General features: G+C 43.4%; 1 protein-coding gene across 3 annotated transcripts; it reads left to right on the forward strand.

The window, feature by feature from the left end:
- Positions 1–4,251: 4,251 nt before the first annotated feature.
- Positions 4,252–18,733, forward strand: krcp (kelch repeat-containing protein). Of its 3 annotated transcripts, none has more exons than XM_052497756.1 (12): positions 4,252–4,523; positions 4,885–5,046; positions 5,506–5,587; positions 7,505–7,564; positions 8,390–8,678; positions 8,771–8,902; positions 14,665–14,852; positions 14,980–15,176; positions 15,729–15,820; positions 16,114–16,168; positions 16,453–16,550; positions 16,654–18,733. In XM_052497756.1, exons 1-12 carry the CDS (start codon positions 4,507–4,509, stop codon positions 16,887–16,889), a joined length of 1,608 nt encoding a protein of 535 aa, XP_052353716.1. In that variant the 5' UTR covers positions 4,252–4,506; the 3' UTR covers positions 16,890–18,733. The 3 variants fall into 3 exon arrangements, with proteins under 3 accessions (XP_052353716.1, XP_052353715.1, XP_052353717.1); XM_052497755.1 differs by having other exon boundaries at positions 4,254–4,509; XM_052497757.1 differs by lacking the exons at positions 4,252–4,523; positions 4,885–5,046; positions 5,506–5,587 and adding an exon at positions 5,761–5,849.
- The last annotated feature ends 1,129 nt before the right edge of the window (positions 18,734–19,862 follow it).

Consider the following 19,862-nt stretch of genomic DNA (forward strand, 5'->3'; position numbering starts at 1 on the left):
TGCTGTGAGATGTTACCCCACTCTTCCACCAAGGCACCTGCACGTTCCCGGACATTTCTGAGGGGAGTGGCCCTAGCCCTCACCCTCTGATCCAACAGGTCCAAGACATGCTCAATGGGATTGAGATCCCGGGCTCTTCACACTCTCAACCAGCTTCACGAGGTGGAATAGAATGCATTTCAATTAACAGGTGTGCCTTGTTAAAAGTTAATTTGTGGAATGTATTTCCTTAATGTGTTTGAGCCAATCAGTTGTGCTGTGACAAGGTAGGGGGCGTGTACAGAAGGTAGCCCTATTTGGTAAAAGACTAAGTCCATATTATGGCAGGAACAGTTCAAATAAGCAAAGAGTAATGACAGTCCATCATTATTTTAAGACATGAAGGTCAGTCGATATGGAATATTTCAACAACTTTGAAAGTTTCTTCAAATGCAGTCGCAAAAACCATCAAGCGCTATAATGAAACTGGCTCTCATGAGAACCGCCACAGGAAAGGAAGACCCAGAGTTACCTCTGCTGCAGAATATAAGTTCATTAGAGTTACCAGCCTTAGAAATTGCAGCCCAAATAAAATGCATCAGAGTTCAAGTAACAAATTTTGACTCAATTTGGACTCAACATCAACTGTTCAGAGGAGACTGTGTGAATCAGGCCTTCATGGTCAAATTGCCTCAAAGAAACCACTACTAAAGGACAAGATTAGAAGACTTGCTTGAGCCAAGAAACACGAGCAATGGACACTGGTGGAAATCTGTCCTTAGGTCTGTTGAGTCCAAATTTGAGGTTTTTGGTTCCAACCACTGTGTCTCTGTGAGACGCAGAGTAGGTGAACGATGATCTCCGCATGTGTGGTTCCCAACGTGAAGCATGGAGGAGGTATGATGGTGCTTTGCTAATGACACTGTCTAATTGATTTAGAATTCAAGGCACACTTAACCAGAATGGCTACCATGGCATTCTGCAGTGATACGCCATCCCATCTGGTTTGCGCTTAGTGGGACTATAATTTGTTTTTCAACAGGACAATGACCCAAAACACACCACAAGGCTGTGTAAGGGTTACTTGATCAAGAAGGAGAGTGATGGAGTGCTGAATCAGATAACCTGGCCTCCACAATCACCTTAACTGGATGAGTTGGATCGCAGAGTGAAGGAAAAGCAGCCAACAAGTGTTCAGCCTATGTGGCGATGTCGTTCAATTAATCACATGTATTTATAAAGCCCTCATCAGACGATGTCATAAAGTGCTATACAGAAACCCAGCCTAAAACCCCAAACAGAAAACAATGCAGATGCCTGTTGGAAAAGCATTCCAGGTGAAGCTGGTTGAGAGAATGCCAAGAGTGTGCAAAGCTGTCATCACGGCAAAGGGTGGCTACTTTGAAGAGTCAAAAATATATTTTGATTTGTTTAACACTTTTTGGGTTACTACATGATTCCATATGTGTTATTTTATAGTTTTGATGTCTTGACTATTATTTTACAATGTAGAAAATAGTAAAAATAAAGAGAAACCCTGAAATGAGTAGGTGTGTCCAAGCTTTTGACTGGTACTGTATATACATTGATTCTTGAAGAATATATCTTATAAATGCCTCATGAGCTTAGCTCTACTGTCACACTCCATAAGAATCCAAAATATAAACTTGTTTTACTCCAATGTTTTTAAACATTGTAAATGTAAACAAACAATGTATAGCCTCATAAAACAATTTTAATATGATGGATGGTCAGTCCTTGCATCCATAGCTCTGTCTATTAATCTGAGAGTGGTTACATTTCTCCAGGCCCATATTTCCACTTTTTACCAAAACAGAGGCGGGGCAACCGCTTTGTTACTGTTTCATCTGTGGATTTGCCCTTTAAACAGCTGCATATTATCAAGATATTAAAGTGTCCACTACAAAAAGGTAAACAATAGGCCTATAACAAATGCAGCACATGGCATTCATTTTTCACATGTAAATCGCACTTTTCAGTAGTGCTCAAAACATGCCATTCCATGAGGGCAGCATTTATTTTTCAACTAATTTTTCAACTTTTCCAACCAGTCCTCCATGACAACAAAATCATAAACAACAGAGTAGGGCTGGCTAATAAATCCTTAGTTTTGGGGTTATGCTCAGGTAAAACAATGGCTAATCTATACGTCCATATTTCCAAGTCCTATTATTGAAGATCGAGGGGTATAACATCAATTATAATTATAATATAATTATTATAACTGAAATTCTTATAGACTGTGGTTATTAATGTAAATATATAATTGATATATAATTTATATTGTATGTAGTAGAAAGTGATGGGTTAGAAGAAGCCTACATAACCAACCCATAAAGTACAACTTAACATCCATATATATATATAATGGCCAGCTATATAAACTTTAACATTGATTTATCCTGCAATAAATGTCATTCAATTGGTAACATACAATTGTGTATTCTTCTGATGCCGTTTAAGCGGAAAGTAATATAAATGTAACGGAATGTAATCAGATTATGTTACTCAATTTGCGTAATCCAAAAGTTACGTTACTGATTCCAATTTTAGACCGGTAACTATCGGATTACATTTAGAAAGTAACGTATCCAACCCTGCTACATGATTTATAATTGATTATTTTTTGGGGTACGGAGCGTTGGTGGAGCGCCGCTGCGATGCTACTCTCCAACAGCACCCTGGAGAGGTGCGCTGGAAATGAACAAGAAAAATACTTTTAACCTCTACCACTGAGAAAGGGGACAGCACATGGATTCATCATGGACTGCGCACAGATCTCTGATCGCGCTGGTGAACCGTAGTTCGGTTTGAGATGATGCGCAGGAGCTTTCTGCAGGAATTTGTGCTCTTGCTGAGGTCATTCCACATTTTGAGAGTTAATTGAGGTGAATATATTGATAAAACTCATATTGTCCGATAAGAGAATTACACGGTTATCAAAACGTTACGCCATTGTAAGGCTACACCAAACACATATTTTATTTGAAGTTTTTGTACAATTCACGAGGTGAAAAATGTAAGTCGAAAAAACTATTTTTACAGCCATTTCCGTGGTTTTACCGCTACGTTTTATGGGTATTATGACGCGTACACTGTGACAGACTATAAATCAGTTTGATGCAAACTTCTCTGGTGGGAAAATGCGCATCTTATGCAGATTTTTTATTTATATATTCGCATGAAAACTGTCTGAAATTGATTGGAAACCTTGCTACGGGTTTGTTTTGTTGTTGATGTGACGTCATTACATCCAGCTGTTTTTATCGACACAAGATAGTTAAATGGACCTGCACTGTAAAGCAGACAGTTGCCGCATCTATTTTCTATATGAATTTTCTAAATGTCGACAACAAAAAAAAAATCACTGTACAAGTTAATGGAAACACAGCTTATTTTGCATGACAACCGAGAATTCTACTCATTAGGCTCCACGTGCTTAACCTATGTAACTTTTTTTTGAGCCGATTTAGCCGTCGCTCACGCCAGGAAGGCCCTCACAGGCAGCCCGGGCTATATAGTTTAGGGCGACACGACAGAAGACTACAGTCAGACTGAATGATCTACAACTCACCTTGCATACTAAATAACTATTTTTTAAAAACATTTATTTAACTAGGCAAGTCAGTTAAGAACAAATTATTATTTGCAATGATGGCCTACCCAAGCCAAACCCAGACGACACTGGACCAATTGTGCTCCACCCTATGAGACTCCCAATAACAGCCGGATGTGATACAGCCTGGGTTCAATCCAGGGACTGTAATGAGACCTCTTACACTGAGATGCAATGCCTTAGACCACTGCGCCACTCAGGAGCCCGAAAGCTACTCATTATTATATATCATTATTACAAAATTATACGATTTTGGTTTCAGATGTCTGTTTTTTTGTCTGTATTAACTTCCAAAAAGTGGAGAGAGGAAATCGGATCATAAAATTACACTTTAGAGTCTACTTATTTGTTGTATTTTTTAAATGTAACTATGAAAGTTAGTTAAAGAACAAAGTCGTATTCTTCAATTTACTAACTGGATATATTTTATAGACTTAAAGATACAACTCAACCAACCATAACATTTACAGTTTCAAGAGCAGAACTTGAAATTCTGAACAGTTCTTTCATTTGGAGACCGTTCAAAGTTGTTGAACACAGGAATCTGAATATCCCGCCTATGGAATGCCTCAGTGGCCGGATACCATGTCTTCATCCGACGCTGCTGAACCCAGCCGTCTGATTGGCTACACGGAAGGTGTCAAACTTCGAGAAGTGGCGCGGGTTTTGTATTTTATGCTTCTACGGTGGCGGGAGATGAGAAGTTAGACAGGGAGATATTTGATTAGAATCTCCACTACTTTTGAGAATTAATCAAATTAGCTTCATGGTTTGAGTTTATTTCTATCTCCAAATATCAAGCTTTGCTTCGGGAGGAGAAGGACAACGCAAATGGATGATTTTGGGGTCTACGTTGTTTTGGGAGTGAATGATGCGCCCCTAAAGCTCCTATGGTAAATTATCTAACGTTAGCTAGCCAACCGTGTAACGATAGTTTTATGTATCTTATTCGATACTAGATGGCTATTTATCGTAAATGTATCGCCTTTTCAAATGATTTGTGTTTGTTAATCGATAACACTAATGTGTGAGTTGCATGTTTTTCTAAATGCATTTAGCTAGCTATGCTATCACAAACTTCCATAATCACGCATGGTGCAGCAGTCAACGCTAGATTCTGGTATGGTTACCCCCAACACATGAAGTCTTGTCAACATGTAGGAAAATGCATGATATAAAGTAGCTCAAGTGTAAGTATGTTTTTGCACCAGCTAGCTACTTAAGTAATAGGTAGCGTTAAGTAGTTCATATTTAACTCTCCTTTACAGTGCAAACGGGTCAGCCCAGTTTTCCGTTGCAGTACCACCGAGTTGCCAGCAGGTGGTGCTGTTTTCCAGGGGGCGATGGGGAGACAGGGTCTGCGTCAACGCAGAACTCAACGACGCCGACAGAGTTCCAATCACCATAGGAAAACTGACACCGTATAATCGGTACGTTCCTATATTTCCAGGGCCAGGACACGTTCAGAAAAACACAACGTCGAGGAACACAACGTCGAGGAAATGTCACGAAAAGCAAAAATGCCTCCCTGACATGTAGCACAAGAAATCATTCTATTCGTGACATTGCTATCTGAAAACGTAACACAACATTTGCTTACTGAACGTGGCCCAGCGAGCTATGATGTAGACAATTACATGGAAGGATATTTTTGGAATGTCCCGTAAGAAGGCACACACTCACTGACTGACTTGTCCAAAGTTAAAGTTTATTTTGCATGTCTCCTAGACCAGTATTTGTCAATCCTGGTCCTGGGGACCCTAAGGAAAAAACCTGAAATGTTCATCCTTTATCTCCAGGTCCAGTATTGAGAACCACCGTCTTATAAGGTAATAGTGGGATGTAAAGTGTTGTAGTGGGATTGTCACATTATCTTGTTCCTGGTTCAGGTGTTTAACATGGGAGCAGTGGGAAGAGGAGAGCTGGACTGAGGGAGTGATGTTAACTGTCAGCTTGGAAGGAGGACACCTGGTGAGTGGGTGGATGGACAGAGGGAGTTGTTGACTGTCAGCTTGGAAGGAGGACACCTGGTGAGTGGATGGACAGATGGGACAGATGGAGTTGTTGACTGTCAGCTTGGAAGGAGGACACCTGGTGAGTGGATGGATGGATGGATGGACAGATGGGACAGAGTGAGTTGTTGACTGTCAGCTTGGAAGGAGGACACCTGGTGAGTGAGTGGATGGATGGACAGAGGGAGTTGTTGACTGTCAGCTTGGAAGGAGGACACCTGGTGAGTGGGTGGATGGACAGAGGGAGTTGTTGACTGTCAGCTTGGAAGGAGGACACCTGGTGAGTGGATGGATGGATGGACAGATGGGACAGATGGAGTTGTTGACTGTCAGCTTGGAAGGAGGACACCTGGTGAGTGGATGGATGGATGGATGGACAGATGGGACAGAGTGAGTTGTTGACTGTCAGCTTGGAAGGAGGACACCGGAGGCGAGTTCAACAAGGCTTCTGTTTGCGGCGAACATGTTGCCAGAGTAACAATTTCAGCTGAGCGAATTGAATAAACATTCCAAAGTGCTAGTGAAACATCAAACGGCTTTTTGTCAGGATTACTGTGGCTTTTAGCGACTTCAATCTAAAAATGATTTAGCGATTCCTATATAATGAACAAAGATATAAACACAACCATTTAAAATATTTTAGAGTTACAGTTCATATAGCAGGAAATCGGTCGATATGAAATAATTTCATTTGGCCCTAATCTATAGATTTCACATGACTGGGCAGGGGTGCTTCTCCACCGGTGGGATCATAGACCAACCCACTTGGCAGTCAGGCCCAGCCAATGTAGAGTCAGGCCCAGCCAATGTAGAGTCAGGCCCAGCCAATGTAGAGTCAGGCCCAGCCAATGTAGAGTCAGGCCCAGCCAATGTAGAGTCAGGCCCAGCCAGGCCCAGCCAATCAGAATACGTTTTTCCCCACAAAGTCTATTTCAGGAGTATGAGGAGTATTTCTTTCTGAAATAAAGACCTTGTGGGGAAAAAGTTATTCTGATTGGCTGTTTATAGTAGAGAAATTAACATTCAATTATCTGGCAACGTATTCTGATTGGCTGGGCCTGGCTCTACATGAGGCTGGTTGGACGTACTGCCAAATTCTCTGAAACGATGTTGGAGGCAGTTTTATAGTAGAGAAATTAACATTCAATTATCTGGCAACCGCTCTAGTAGACGTTCCTGCAGTCAGCATCCCAATTGCACGCTCCCTCAAATTGAGACATCTATATGGCATGGTGTTATGTCACAACTGCACATTTTAGTGGCCTTCTATTGTCCCCAAGCACAAGGTGCACCTGTGTAATGATCATGCTGTTATTAAATCAGCTTTTTGATAGGCGACAACTGTGAGGTGGATGGATCATCTTGGAATAGGAGAAATGCTCACTAACAGGGATGTAAAACAACATTTGACAGAAATATTGTTTTTTGTGCGTATGGAACATTTCCGTAATTTATTTCAGCTCATGAAGCAACACTTGTCGCCTTTTATATTTTTGTTCAGTGTAAAGTCTACATCCAGTTGATTTTTATTGTTAAGCGGCAGTTTTAAACAGACACTTACGTTCGCTGCACGCTACCTTCTCCGACTGTTCGCTAACAGTCACAGCTAACAAAATAACTAATGGACTATGTTCGTCAACGTTCACAAACTTTTCCCCTTGTTCAACGCACCTCCTGAGGAGGCCTAAACTACTATGGAATCTATAGAGATGGAGAAAGTGGGATGGTGAGAGAAATTAAATCGGGAATTATTTGTCTGTATCTTATCGAGTGGCAGGAATACCATCTCTAAACCAGAGCACGCAGATATACACTATGTTTGTTTACATTTGAGACGATCCAAACAACGATGGACTTGACTCTGTTTGTTCTACAGGCCAAAGGGGATATGATGAACCTTGACCTCACCCTGTCCATGAAGGAGTACACCCCAGAGGTGAGATCCACACGCCTGGCTCGTCACAGTCCTTCTAGGCCAAGTGTTTCTTAAAGGGTACACATTGTAGTTGTTTCCCTGGCGCTAAAACACCTGAGTCCATGATGTAAAGGTTTGATGATGAAGGTGTGTAGTGTGCTACAGTTTAAGAACTAAATTGGGCAGCCCTTTGGGGAGCCATTCAACACTGCTGTGGGGAAGTTCTTCCACACCAGTGAATGTTGGGGAAAGGAGAGGACGCCATCTTGAAATTCAAAAGAGATGAGCCCATTGTTACTTTAGAACCTCGTTCTATTAAATTTATGTCACTCAAAGGTAGAGTCGGCGTTGCACGAGGTAGACTGCAATATCGGGCTCACGTCCAAAGTTTCTGCAGTTCACCCTGCTTGTGGCAACGTCATTACTGAGTCGCAGTTTAACTTCTTCCATTCTGTCCTCTTTCCTCCCTCTCTCCACTCCCTCTTTCCTCCCTCTCTCCACTCCCTCTTTCCTCCCTCTCTCCACTCCCTCTTTCCTCCCTCTCTCCACTCCCTCTTTCCTCCCTCTCTCCACTCCCTCTTTCCTCCCTCTCTCCACTCCCTCTTTCCTCCCTCTCTCCTCCCTCTCTCCACCCTCTCTCCACTCCCTCTTTCCTCCCTCTCTCCACTCCCTCTTTCCTCCCTCTCTCCTCCCTCTCTCCACCCTCTCTTTCCTCCCTCTCTCCACCCTCTCTTTCCTCCCTCTCCACCCCCTCTCTCCTCCCTCTCTCCACCCCCTCTCTCCTCCCTCTCTCCACCCCCTCTCTCTTTCCTCCCTCTCTTTCCTCCCTCTCCTCTTCTATTCCAGAGCGCTGTGGCCCCTTCCCCTGTTAGGGAGGGGAAGAGAAAGAGGGGACAAACGGGGGAAGACGACGAGGAAGAGAACAGAGGGAAGGAGAACACGTGTCCCATCGAAGTGGTGTCGTCATTTTCAGAGAAGTCAACCCCCCTCAGAAAGGTCAGAGGTCAGAGCAGAGGAGGTCAGACCAGACTGTTCCTCCAGAGTGAGGGTCAGGAAGGTGCGGCTCTCACCCCTCAGAACACTCCACCTCCGAGGGGCAAGGGTAGACCGGCCAAGACACCCACTACACAGACTGGTGAGTTAACGTGTGTGTGGGTGGAAAGGATAGATTATTGTGTGTAGACTGCCAACCAGTGTATTGACCCCGGTGCCGCCTCATCGATGCAGCCCCATTGGTCAACCCGTCGGGCCGCTGGGGTCAGAGCCTGTGCCCCATCGACCCCCAGACAGCCATTCTGATTGGAGGCCAGGGATCCAGGATGCAGTTCTGCAAGGACCCCATGTGGAAGCTGTGTACTGGTGAGTTCACCTTAAGACAGGATTATACAGTTGAAGTTAACATACACATTAGCCAAATGCATTTATACTCAGTTTTTCACAATTCCTTGACTTTTAATCCTAGAAAAAATTCCCTGTCTTAAGTCAGTTAGGATCAGCACTTTATTTTAAGATTGTAAAATGTCAGAATAATAGTAGTGTGATTTATTTCAGCTTTTATTTCTTTCATCACATTCCCAGTTGGTCAGAAGTTTACATACACTCAATTAGTATTTGGTAGCATTGCCTTTACATTTTTTAACTTGGGTCAAGCGTTTCGGGTCGCCTTCTACAAGCTTCACACAATAAGTTGGGTGAATTTTGGCCCATTCTTCCTGACAGAACTGGTGTACCTCAGTCAGGTGTGTAGGCCTCCTTGCTCGCACACACTTTTTCAGTTCTACCCACAAATATTCTATAGGATTGAGGTCAGGGCTTTGTGATGGCCACACCAATACTTTGACTTTGTTGTCCTTAAGCCATTTTGCCACAACTTTGGAAGCATGCTTGGGGTCATTGTCCATTTGGAAGACCCATTTGCTGACTGATGTCTTGAGCTGTTTCTTCAATTTACCCACATTTTCCTGCCTCATGATGCCATCTATGTTGTGAAGTGCACATGTCCCCCCTGCAGCAAAGCACTCCACAACATGATGCTGCCACCCCCGTGCTTCACGGTTGGGATGTTGTTCTTCAGCTTACAAGCCTCCCCCTTTTTCCTCCAAACATAACAATGGTCATTATGACCAAACAGTTCTATTTTTGTTTCATCAGACCAGAAGACATTTCTCCAAAAAGTACGATCTTTGTCCCTATGTTCAGTTGCAAACCGTAGTCAGGCTTTTTTTATGGCGGTTTTGGAGCAGTGGCTTCTTCCTTGCTGAGCGGCCTTTCAAGTTATGTTGATATAGGACTCGTTTTAATGTGGATATAGATACTTTTGTCCCTGTTTCCTCCAGCATCTTCACAAGGTCTTTTGCTGTTCTGGGATTGATTTGCACCTTTCGCACCAAAGTACGTTCATCTCTAGGAGACAGAACGTGTCTCCTTTCTGAGCGGTATGACGGCTGCGTGGTCCCATGGTGTTAATACTTGCGTACTATTGTTTGTACAGGTGAATGTGGTACCTTCAGGTATTTGGAAATTGCTCCTAAGCATGAACCAGACTTGTGGAGGTCTACAGTTTATTTCTGAGGTCTTGGCTGATTTCTTTTGATTTTTCCCTTGATGTCAAGCAAAGAGGCACTGAGTTTGAAGGTAGGCCTTGAAATACATCCACAGGTACACCTCCAATTGACTCAAATTATGTCAATTAGCCTATCAGAAGCTTCTAAAGCCATGACATCTTCTGGAATTTTCCAAGCTGTTTAAAGTCAGTCAACTTAATGAATGTACACTTCTGACCCACTTGAATTGTGATACAGTGAAATAATAAGTTAAATAATCTGTCTGTAAACAATTGTTGGAAAAATTACTTGTGTCATGCACAAAGTAGATGTCCTAACCGACTTGCCAAAACTATAGTTTGTCGATACCAATAACAGAGCCATAATGGAGGGTGTATATAGCCCCCTGTCGATACCAATAACAGAGCCGTAATGGAGGGTGTATATAGCCCCCTGTCGATACCAATAACAGAGCCGTAATGGAGGGTGTATATAGCCCCCTGTCGATACCAATAACAGAGCCGTAATGGAGGGTGTATATAGCCCCCTGTCGATACCAATAACAGCCGTAATGGAGGGTGTATATAGCCCCCTGTCGATACCAATAACAGAGCCGTAATGGAGGGTGTATATAGCCCCTGTCGATACCAATAACAGAGCCGTAATGGAGGGTGTATATAGCCCCCTGTCGATACCAATAACAGAGCCGTAATGGAGGGTGTATATAGCCCCTGTCGATACCAATAACAGAGCCGTAATGGAGGGTGTATATAGCCCCCTGTCGATACCAATAACAGAGCCGTAATGGAGGGTGTATATAGCCCCCTGTCGATACCAATAACAGAGCCGTAATGGAGGGTGTATATAGCCCCCTGTCGATACCAATAACAGAGCCGTAATGGAGGGTGTATATAGCCCCCTGTCGATACCAATAACAGAGCCGTAATGGAGGGTGTATATAGCCCCCTGTCGATACCAATAACAGAGCCGTAATGGAGGGTGTATATAGCCCCCTGTCGATACCAATAACAGAGCCGTAATGGAGGGTGTATATAGCCCCCTGTCGATACCAATAACAGAGCCGTAATGGAGGGTGTATATAGCCCCCTGTCGATACCAATAACAGAGCCGTAATGGAGGGTGTATATAGCCCCTGTCGATACCAATAACAGAGCCGTAATGGAGGGTGTATATAGCCCCCTGTCGATACCAATAACAGAGCCGTAATGGAGGGTGTATATAGCCCCCTGTCGATACCAATAACAGAGCCGTAATGGAGGGTGTATATAGCCCCCTGTCGATACCAATAACAGAGCCGTAATGGAGGGTGTATATAGCCCCCTGTCGATACCAATAACAGAGCCGTAATGGAGGGTGTATATAGCCCCCTGTCGATACCAATAACAGAGCCGTAATGGAGGGTGTATATAGCCCCCTGCCGATACCAATAACAGAGCCGTAATGGAGGGTGTATAGAGCCCCCTGCCGATACCAATAACAGAGCCGTAATGGAGGGTGTATAGAGCCCCCTGCCGATACCAATAACAGAGCCGTAATGGAGGGTGTATAGAGCCCCCTGCCGATACCAATAACAGAGCCGTAATGGAGGGTGTATAGAGCCCCCTGCCGATACCAATAACAGAGCCGTAATGGAGGGTGTATAGAGCCCCCTGCCGATACCAATAACAGAGCCGTAATGGAGGGTGTATAGAGCCCCCTGCCGATACCAATAACAGAGCCGTAATGGAGGGTGTATAGAGCCCCCTGCCGATACCAATAACAGAGCCGTAATGGAGGGTGTATAGAGCCCCCTGCCGATACCAATAACAGAGCCGTAATGGAGGGTGTATAGAGCCCCCTGCCGATACCAATAACAGAGCCGTAATGGAGGGTGTATAGAGCCCCCTGCCGATACCAATAACAGAGCCGTAATGGAGGGTGTATAGAGCCCCCTGCCGATACCAATAACAGAGCCGTAATGGAGGGTGCCCCGTCGATACCAATAACAGAGCCGTAATGGAGGGTGCCCCCGTCGATACCAATAACAGAGCCGTAATGGAGGGTGCCCCCGTCGATACCAATAACAGAGCCGTAATGGAGGGTGCCCCCGTCGATACCAATAACAGAGCCGTAATGGAGGGTGCCCCCGTCGATACCAATAACAGAGCCGTAATGGAGGGTGCCCCCGTCGATACCAATAACAGAGCCGTAATGGAGGGTGCCCCGCCGATACCAATAACAGAGCCGTAATGGAGGTGCCCCGTCGATACCAATAACAGAGCCGTAATGGAGGGTGCCCCGTCGATACCAATAACAGAGCCGTAATGGAGGGTGCCCCGTCGATACCAATAACAGAGCCGTAATGGAGGGTGCCCCGTCGATACCAATAACAGAGCCGTAATGGAGGGTGCCCCGTCGATAACAGGCCGTAATGGGGGTGCCCCGTCGATACCAATAACAGAGCCGTAATGGAGGGTGCCCCGTCGATACCAATAACAGAGCCGTAATGGAGGGTGCCCCGTCGATACCAATAACAGAGCCGTAATGGAGGGTGCCCCGTCGATACCAATAACAGAGCCCCCCGTCGATACCAATAACAGAGCCGTAATGGAGGGTGCCCCCGTCGATACCAATAACAGAGCCGTAATGGAGGGTGTACAGAGCCCCTGTAATGGAGGGTGCCCCGTCGATACCAATAACAGAGCCGTAATGGAGGGTGCCCCCGTCGATACCAATAACAGAGCCGTAATGGAGGGTGCCCCCGTCGATACCAATAACAGAGCCGTAATGGAGGGTGCCCCCTTCGATACCAATAACAGAGCCGTAATGGAGGGTGTATAGAGCCCCCTGTCGATACCAATAACAGAGCCGTAATGGAGGGTGCCCCCGTCGATACCAATAACAGAGCCGTAATGGAGGGTGTATAGAGCCCCCTGTCGATACCAATAACAGAGCCGTAATGGAGGGTACAAGGCCTTCAGGAAGTGTTCACAGGCCTTTCCTATTTCCTCATTTTGTTGTTGCAGCCTGAATTGAAGTGTGATTTACATTTAGATTTTGTGTCACTGATCTACACTCAATTCCCCATGATATCAAAGTAGAATTTAGTTGTTTAAAAAAATATATATATATATCTATGAAAAGATGAAATGTCTAAGTATTCTACCTCTGTGTTATGGCCTAAATAGAGTACAAATGTGCTTCACAAGTTGGATGGACTCACTCTATGTGCAGTAAGTGTTTAACATGATTTGTTTTAATGATGACCTCATCTCTGTACCCCACACAAAGTTCCTCAGTCAAGCAGTGAATTTCAAACACAGATGCAACCACAAAGACCAGGGAGGTTTTCCAATGCCTCGCAACGAAGGGCATCCAATCTTGTAGATGGCTAAAAAAATTAAAAGCAGACATTGAATATCCCATTGAGCCTGGTGATGTTAGTCATTACACTTTTGGATGGTGAATCAATACACCCAGTCGTCCTTCATCACTAATTTGCCAGAGAGGAAGGAAACCACTCAGGGATTTCACCATGAGGCCAATGGTGACTGTTAAACAGTTAGTTCTCTCCTATCACAGCCATTAAACACTGAGGATGGATCAACAACCTTGTAGTTACTACACAATACTAACCTAAAGGACAGGGTGATCAGGAGGAAGCCTGTATTCCTAAACATACATCCTGTTTGCAATAAGCTACTGAAGTAATATTGCCAAAAAATGTGGCAAAGAAACTTACTTATTGTCCAGAATGCAAAGCATTATCTTCTGGGAAAATCCAACACAACACATCATTGAGTACCATTTCATATTTTCAAGCTTGGAGGTGGCTGCATCGTGTTATGGGAATGCTTGTGATCGGCAAGAACTAGGGAGATTTTTATTTTTAGGATAAGAAGAAACTGAATAGTGTTCAGCACAGGCAAAATCCTAGAGGAAAACCTGGTTCTGTCTGCTTTCCAACAGACGCTGGGAGACATTCACCTTTCAGCAGGTCATTAACCTAAAACACAAGGCCAAATATACAATGGAGTTGCTTACCAAGACAATGTTGTATGTTCCTGAGTAGACTAGTTACAGTTTTTAATTAAATCATCTTAATTCTATAGCAAAACTTAACAATAGCTGTATAATAATGATCAACAACCCACTTGACAGCGGTTTAAGTTTAAAAATAAATAAATAACCAATATTGAGCAAAGCTGTCCCTAAAAAGATTCACAGGTGTAAAACGCTGTCAAAGATGATTCTAACGTGTTTTGACCTGGGCGGTTGAATACTTATCTATTCAAGAGCTATTTGTGTTTTTATTAATCATTGTATATATATATATTTTTTTAGGTGTTTGTATTTCTTTCACTGACAAGAGTATTTTGTGTTTGTTAAAAAAAACAACAACAATTAAATCCATTTTAATCCCACGTCGAAACACAACAAAATGTGAATAATGTCAGGGGGTGTGAGTACTTTCTGAAGGCACTTTAGCTAGCTGTGTTTATCTTGTACTTTGGATCTTTGTTTTTAATTGGTTCACTTGACACCCTCACTTCCTTTTTTTTTTTGTCGACCCTTCAGAGGACATGTCATGGGTTCCCGCGGAGACGCTGGCAGAAGGCCCCACCCCCGAGGCCCGGATTGGCCATACTGCGACCTACGACCCCGATTCCAAAAGAATCTTTGTGTTCGGGGGTTCTAAGAACAAAAAGTGGTTCAACGACGTTCACATCCTTGATACACAGAGCTGGAAGTGGAGCACAGTGGAGGTGAGACTGGACACATGCACCTAATCATCTGGGACTGGATAGGTGTAAGCTTGCATCTGTGCAAATGTAATAACATGAATGATCTTTCTACCCTCCTCTCCACCCCCCTTCTCCCTCTCCTCTCCAGGCCCAGGGAAAAGTACCTCCATTAGCCTATCACAGCTGCAGCATGTTTCGGGGTGAACTATTTGTCCTGGGAGGGGTGTTCCCTCGCCCTCACCCTGAACCCGACGGCTGCAGTGACTCCCTCTACATCTTCGACCCACATCTCTCCATTTGGTACCAGCCCATCGTCACAGGCGACAAGCCCGCCCCCCGCTCAGGGTGAGATGGACGGATCCAAACCGAAAACGCTTCAGACCATTAGTTAGAAAGAGCGCTCCTCTTTCTAACTCTTGATTCACATCCACGTGGGTAGCCTGGGCTCAGATCTGTTTGGTCTCTTGTCAAAATCCATTGCCTATTGTCAAACCAAACATGACCATAGGAAGTAGGTACGATGGCACAAACAGACTGGCAGCTAATACCTGGGTTGATTTTTAGCAAGTTAAAGCGCAGATTAGCTGTACAAATAACTTCTATAGTACAGATCAGAGGATTACCCTCATTTTCTCTCCCTCTTGTCTCCTTCGCTCCCTTTTCTCGCTCTCTCTAACTCTCTCTCACATTGACATGGCAAGTTCATTATTACTTACATTGTCAAAGTATACATATCGAACAATATATATGTAAATAAATGGTGGGACCAACAGCAATAATAATAGTAGTAGTGGACATGGGATGACCTCACTCCCTCTCTCCCCCCTCTCTCCCTCTCCCCCTCTCTCTCTCTCCCCCTTCTTCTCTCTCTCTCCCCCCCCCTCCCTCTCTCTCCAGTCACTCGGCCTGCGTCACCCAGGGGAAGATCTATGTGTTCGGAGGCTGGGACACTCCACTCTGCTTCAACGACATGTACATGCTTGACCTGGGTAAGAGACACAGGCTTGTTTGTCCAGTAGGTCTGTGTGTCATTTAGTTTACTCTTCGTGGCCCTCCAGCTCGTCTGACGGTCTGCGATACAATTGGCCGGTTAGTTATTAGAGGGAAGGCATTGGACTAACATTTTAAATGAGATTGTCTTTGTTTATTTAATTATGAGTCACTGTTTATTTAATTATTAGTCACTATCTTTATTGATTTATGGATCCCAACACTCCCTGGAAAACAGAGGCAAGTGTTGCTTAATGGACGATCCTGACTAAAGTTAATGGATTGTTTTCAGGACTGATGGACTTTTCATCTGTTCAGACCAATGGCTCACCTCCCTCTCCTCGCAGGTAGGACTAAAGGACTAACTAATACACGGGAATGTAGGTTACAGAAACCGTTTAAAGACTCAATGAGTCTCTCATAATTCAGACAGACATTTTATTCATCCTTTAATGTAAAGTGAACCCTTTTAACCCAGGAAGTGCCATTGAATCGTTCTCTTATTATATAAGGGAGAACCTGTAATCGATGCAATGCTTTGTCCGTCTTCATAAATGTTTTCTGCTTTTGGATACTGTTGCTCCTCACTATGAAAGTTGTAACTGAGCAGTTACATGGATGTGTGTTACAGCTGGCATGGTTGTGTGCTACTCTCTGACTCTACGTTTGTGGTCCACGGGGGATACAATGGGAACCAGGCCCTCAATGACACCTTTACCTTCAACACAGGTCAGACACACACACACACACACACACACACACACACACCCTGCTTCTCGCCACACACACTCCTCCAGAACCAGGCTCTAAACACTGTGTGTGTGTGTTGCAGACACCAACACCTGGACTGAACTGGTTCACCCACAGCTCTCCGTGCCCAGAGCTGGACATTCCATCATCACCATGGCGCTAGCCAATCAAAACCTTTCATTCAAGGATGACGGCAAAGAACGAAACTCCGACCGTACCCCCAAAACCCTGCTGGTATTTGGAGGGGGCAACAACGAGGGGAACTTCTATTCCGACCTGACGACCCTGACTGTCGCTGAACTGCTGGACCAGAATTAATGCTGTGTTCATAACCAATTGGGAATTTACCACGTACAACTGGGAAAAATCCACCTGAATGCCTCTCCAAAAGGTCATTACTGGTGGGACACTTGTATATTATCCCTGAGCTCCGACTTCTCCCACATTCTGACCTCCCCTTAAGTAAGGAAATGACCCCAATAACCGCAATTTCGGCAGCTAAATGCAATAACTAAACATTATTTATAAAAAGCTATCTATTCATCTTTTTTTTGTTTTTTTTTCACTATGATTTGTTTGTCAGCATGATAACAGTACTTATAGTTTTGTGGTTGACGCAGCTTGTTTGCCATTAGCCAATCAAAGTTGAAACCAGTTGGATTTATTCACGTGCTATTTACTTCCCACTTGGTTATGAACACAACATAAACCACATGAGTGGAATCCTAAATGGTACCCTATTCCCTATATAGTGCACTACTTTGGACCAGGGCTCTATGGAACCCTATTCCCTATATAGTGCACTACTTTGGACCAGGGCTCTATGGAACCCTATTCCCTATGTAGTGCACTACTTTGGACCAGGGCTCTATGGAACCCTATTCCCTATATAGTGCACTACTTTGGACCAGGGCTCTATGGAACCCTATTCCCTATATAGTGCACTACTTTGGACCAGGGCTCTATGGAACCCTATTCCCTATTATAGTGCACTACTTTGGACCAGGGCTCTGGCCCCACACACAGCCCCTATGGGTGTATTAGAGAAATCTCACAGATCTTCAAAGTCAGATGTTTTCCCGTCATTAGAAACAGGAAGTGCTAGTAGTTTGTTTTTAAACGTCTCTCAGGGTGATGAGGGAATGGTCAGACTGATGTTATTGATACATTTAAAACATGTATACTTTCCAGGAAATATATATTTCTGTAGTGCACTGCTTTTGACCAGAGCCCTATGTAGAGAATGGGTTGCCGTTTTGGAACTCGAGCCGTCTGGGTCGTGTTCATTAGTGCACACTGTAGCAAAACTGCAATAGAAAATGAGGGTTCCTTATTGGACAAATTAAAGTAGTTCTATTTTGGACAGTTTGGTTCCTATTGAATACAACCCTGGGGTTTATAAAGTGAGGATTTATGGTTTGACTGAACCAGTTTGCACTTCAAGTGCAGTGTTTTTTAAAATTATTTTGGTCAGCCTAGAGGTGTGACGTGTGTACAAGCTGCTTATTATATTTTATATTTTTAACTTTAGATGGTCATTAACCATAGTGGAACTGAAGCATAATTTGAAGCCGGGTTGCCAGTCTGTTTCTGCTCACTTTCCAATTGAATTCCATAACTCAATCGGACTGGGAAAGTGGGTTGTAGACAAAAAAAAATACTTTAAAACTTAGTCATAGAAATAAATATATATATATATATATATTTTTTTTTTCTTCTACGTTCCAATTAGTATGTTTTTTAAAGCTACCCAAGTTCTGTGTCTCCGGTACTCACATTCTAATTAGAGCCTGACCGATTTTTATCAGCCGATATTGGCCTTTTAAACGCTATCTCGATATGGGCTGAGAAACTATATTCAATAAATAGGATGTGGAGGAATCTTGTGCTTATCTGGACACTTGTGACCATTCTCATGATGTCACAATGTATGAAATCAACATTTTGAAGCTTAATTATTTGACAATTGCTCTTTTTTTTTAATGACAATTTTGAGAATTCTGTGAATACATTTTTTTTTTTCATTTTCCCCATTGTATAACAAATATATCGTCAGGTTTATTGGTATGGATCTAGTTTCAAAATGGTGTTGCTTTCTTTTCTTAGGCAGCTTTTTTTATTTTTGTACATTCATGCTGAATAAACTGAAAGATACTAAAAGAGACTCCCTTGTATAGTCTTAAAGAGAATGACGCATAGCAGGCTGATTCGTGTAGCCTAGACTTGAGATGGCTGTAGATCTATTACAATGGCCTCTGCTGAGAGACGAGTCGATAGCTATCATGTTTTTCCTCTCTCCTTTGTAGAAGGTGGTCCAAGTTCCTTCCCCCCCTGACATTTTTTTTCCAATGGGTTTTGAGAAAGTGTTGAGTAGAGGAGATGCAAGGACTTGAGGAAATACGAATTGAGAAAGTCTGTTTGTAGACATGTCTTCGCTATGGGTGAGTAGGTAGCTAAAGTGGAGAACATGTCTGTCAACGATTCTTAGACACCATCATCATTCCTATGACCGTTGTGGTATATGTGTATTTTTGAAGTTGATTATTGGTATACGGTCTGAAACGAGGCACTGCAAAAGGAAAGTTTCCTCACAAGCCAGAATGTTGAATACAATTACATTTAGACTCTACCGGTTTTCTGTGTGGTTGGTCCGTCAGATGAATTTTAAATCAATCTACAGGACAGTATTATTTACCTGCCTTTTTACAGTGCATGGACTGTAGTAGACAATTCTATCATCTGGCACGTATGTATGTATGTAAAAACACCTGCAAGACATTGGTTCGTATTGCATGGTTCGCAGGGTAAGTTCAAGTATAATTGTATACAACATTCATGACAGACCAGGGATATTAAGGTTTATAAATGTGCGTTGCGTTGCTTTCACAGTTGAAGGCGTCGCTACATTAAGTGAATATTCTGGTTGCAGCTGTATTCAACACCTGTACGGTGTATACTTTCCGTAATATACCGAGTTTACCCGAAGTCAGAGCGCGCCCCCCGCCCCTTCAGTCGTGGTTCAAGCGGCCATGTTCGCTCGTTCGTCACTTGTAACCACAGCCACAAAGTCATCAATTCTGGCTAAACCCCGCCCATTTCTACAATGAATCTTATTAAAATCCAAATTTAAGCCTAACGTTAACCCTAGCCTGAACCACCCTGCTAACTTTATGCAAACCTTCAATTTAAGACTTAAAAAAAAAAAAATGTTTGTTAAACATTTTTTTTTTATGATAGCCATTTTTACATTGTGGCTGTGGTAACTAGTAACAACCTGTTCGCTCGGGCTTT

This window comes from Oncorhynchus keta, chromosome 35 (assembly GCF_023373465.1).
Source record: "Oncorhynchus keta strain PuntledgeMale-10-30-2019 chromosome 35, Oket_V2, whole genome shotgun sequence".
NCBI classification, from domain to species: Eukaryota; Metazoa; Chordata; class Actinopteri; order Salmoniformes; family Salmonidae; genus Oncorhynchus; species Oncorhynchus keta.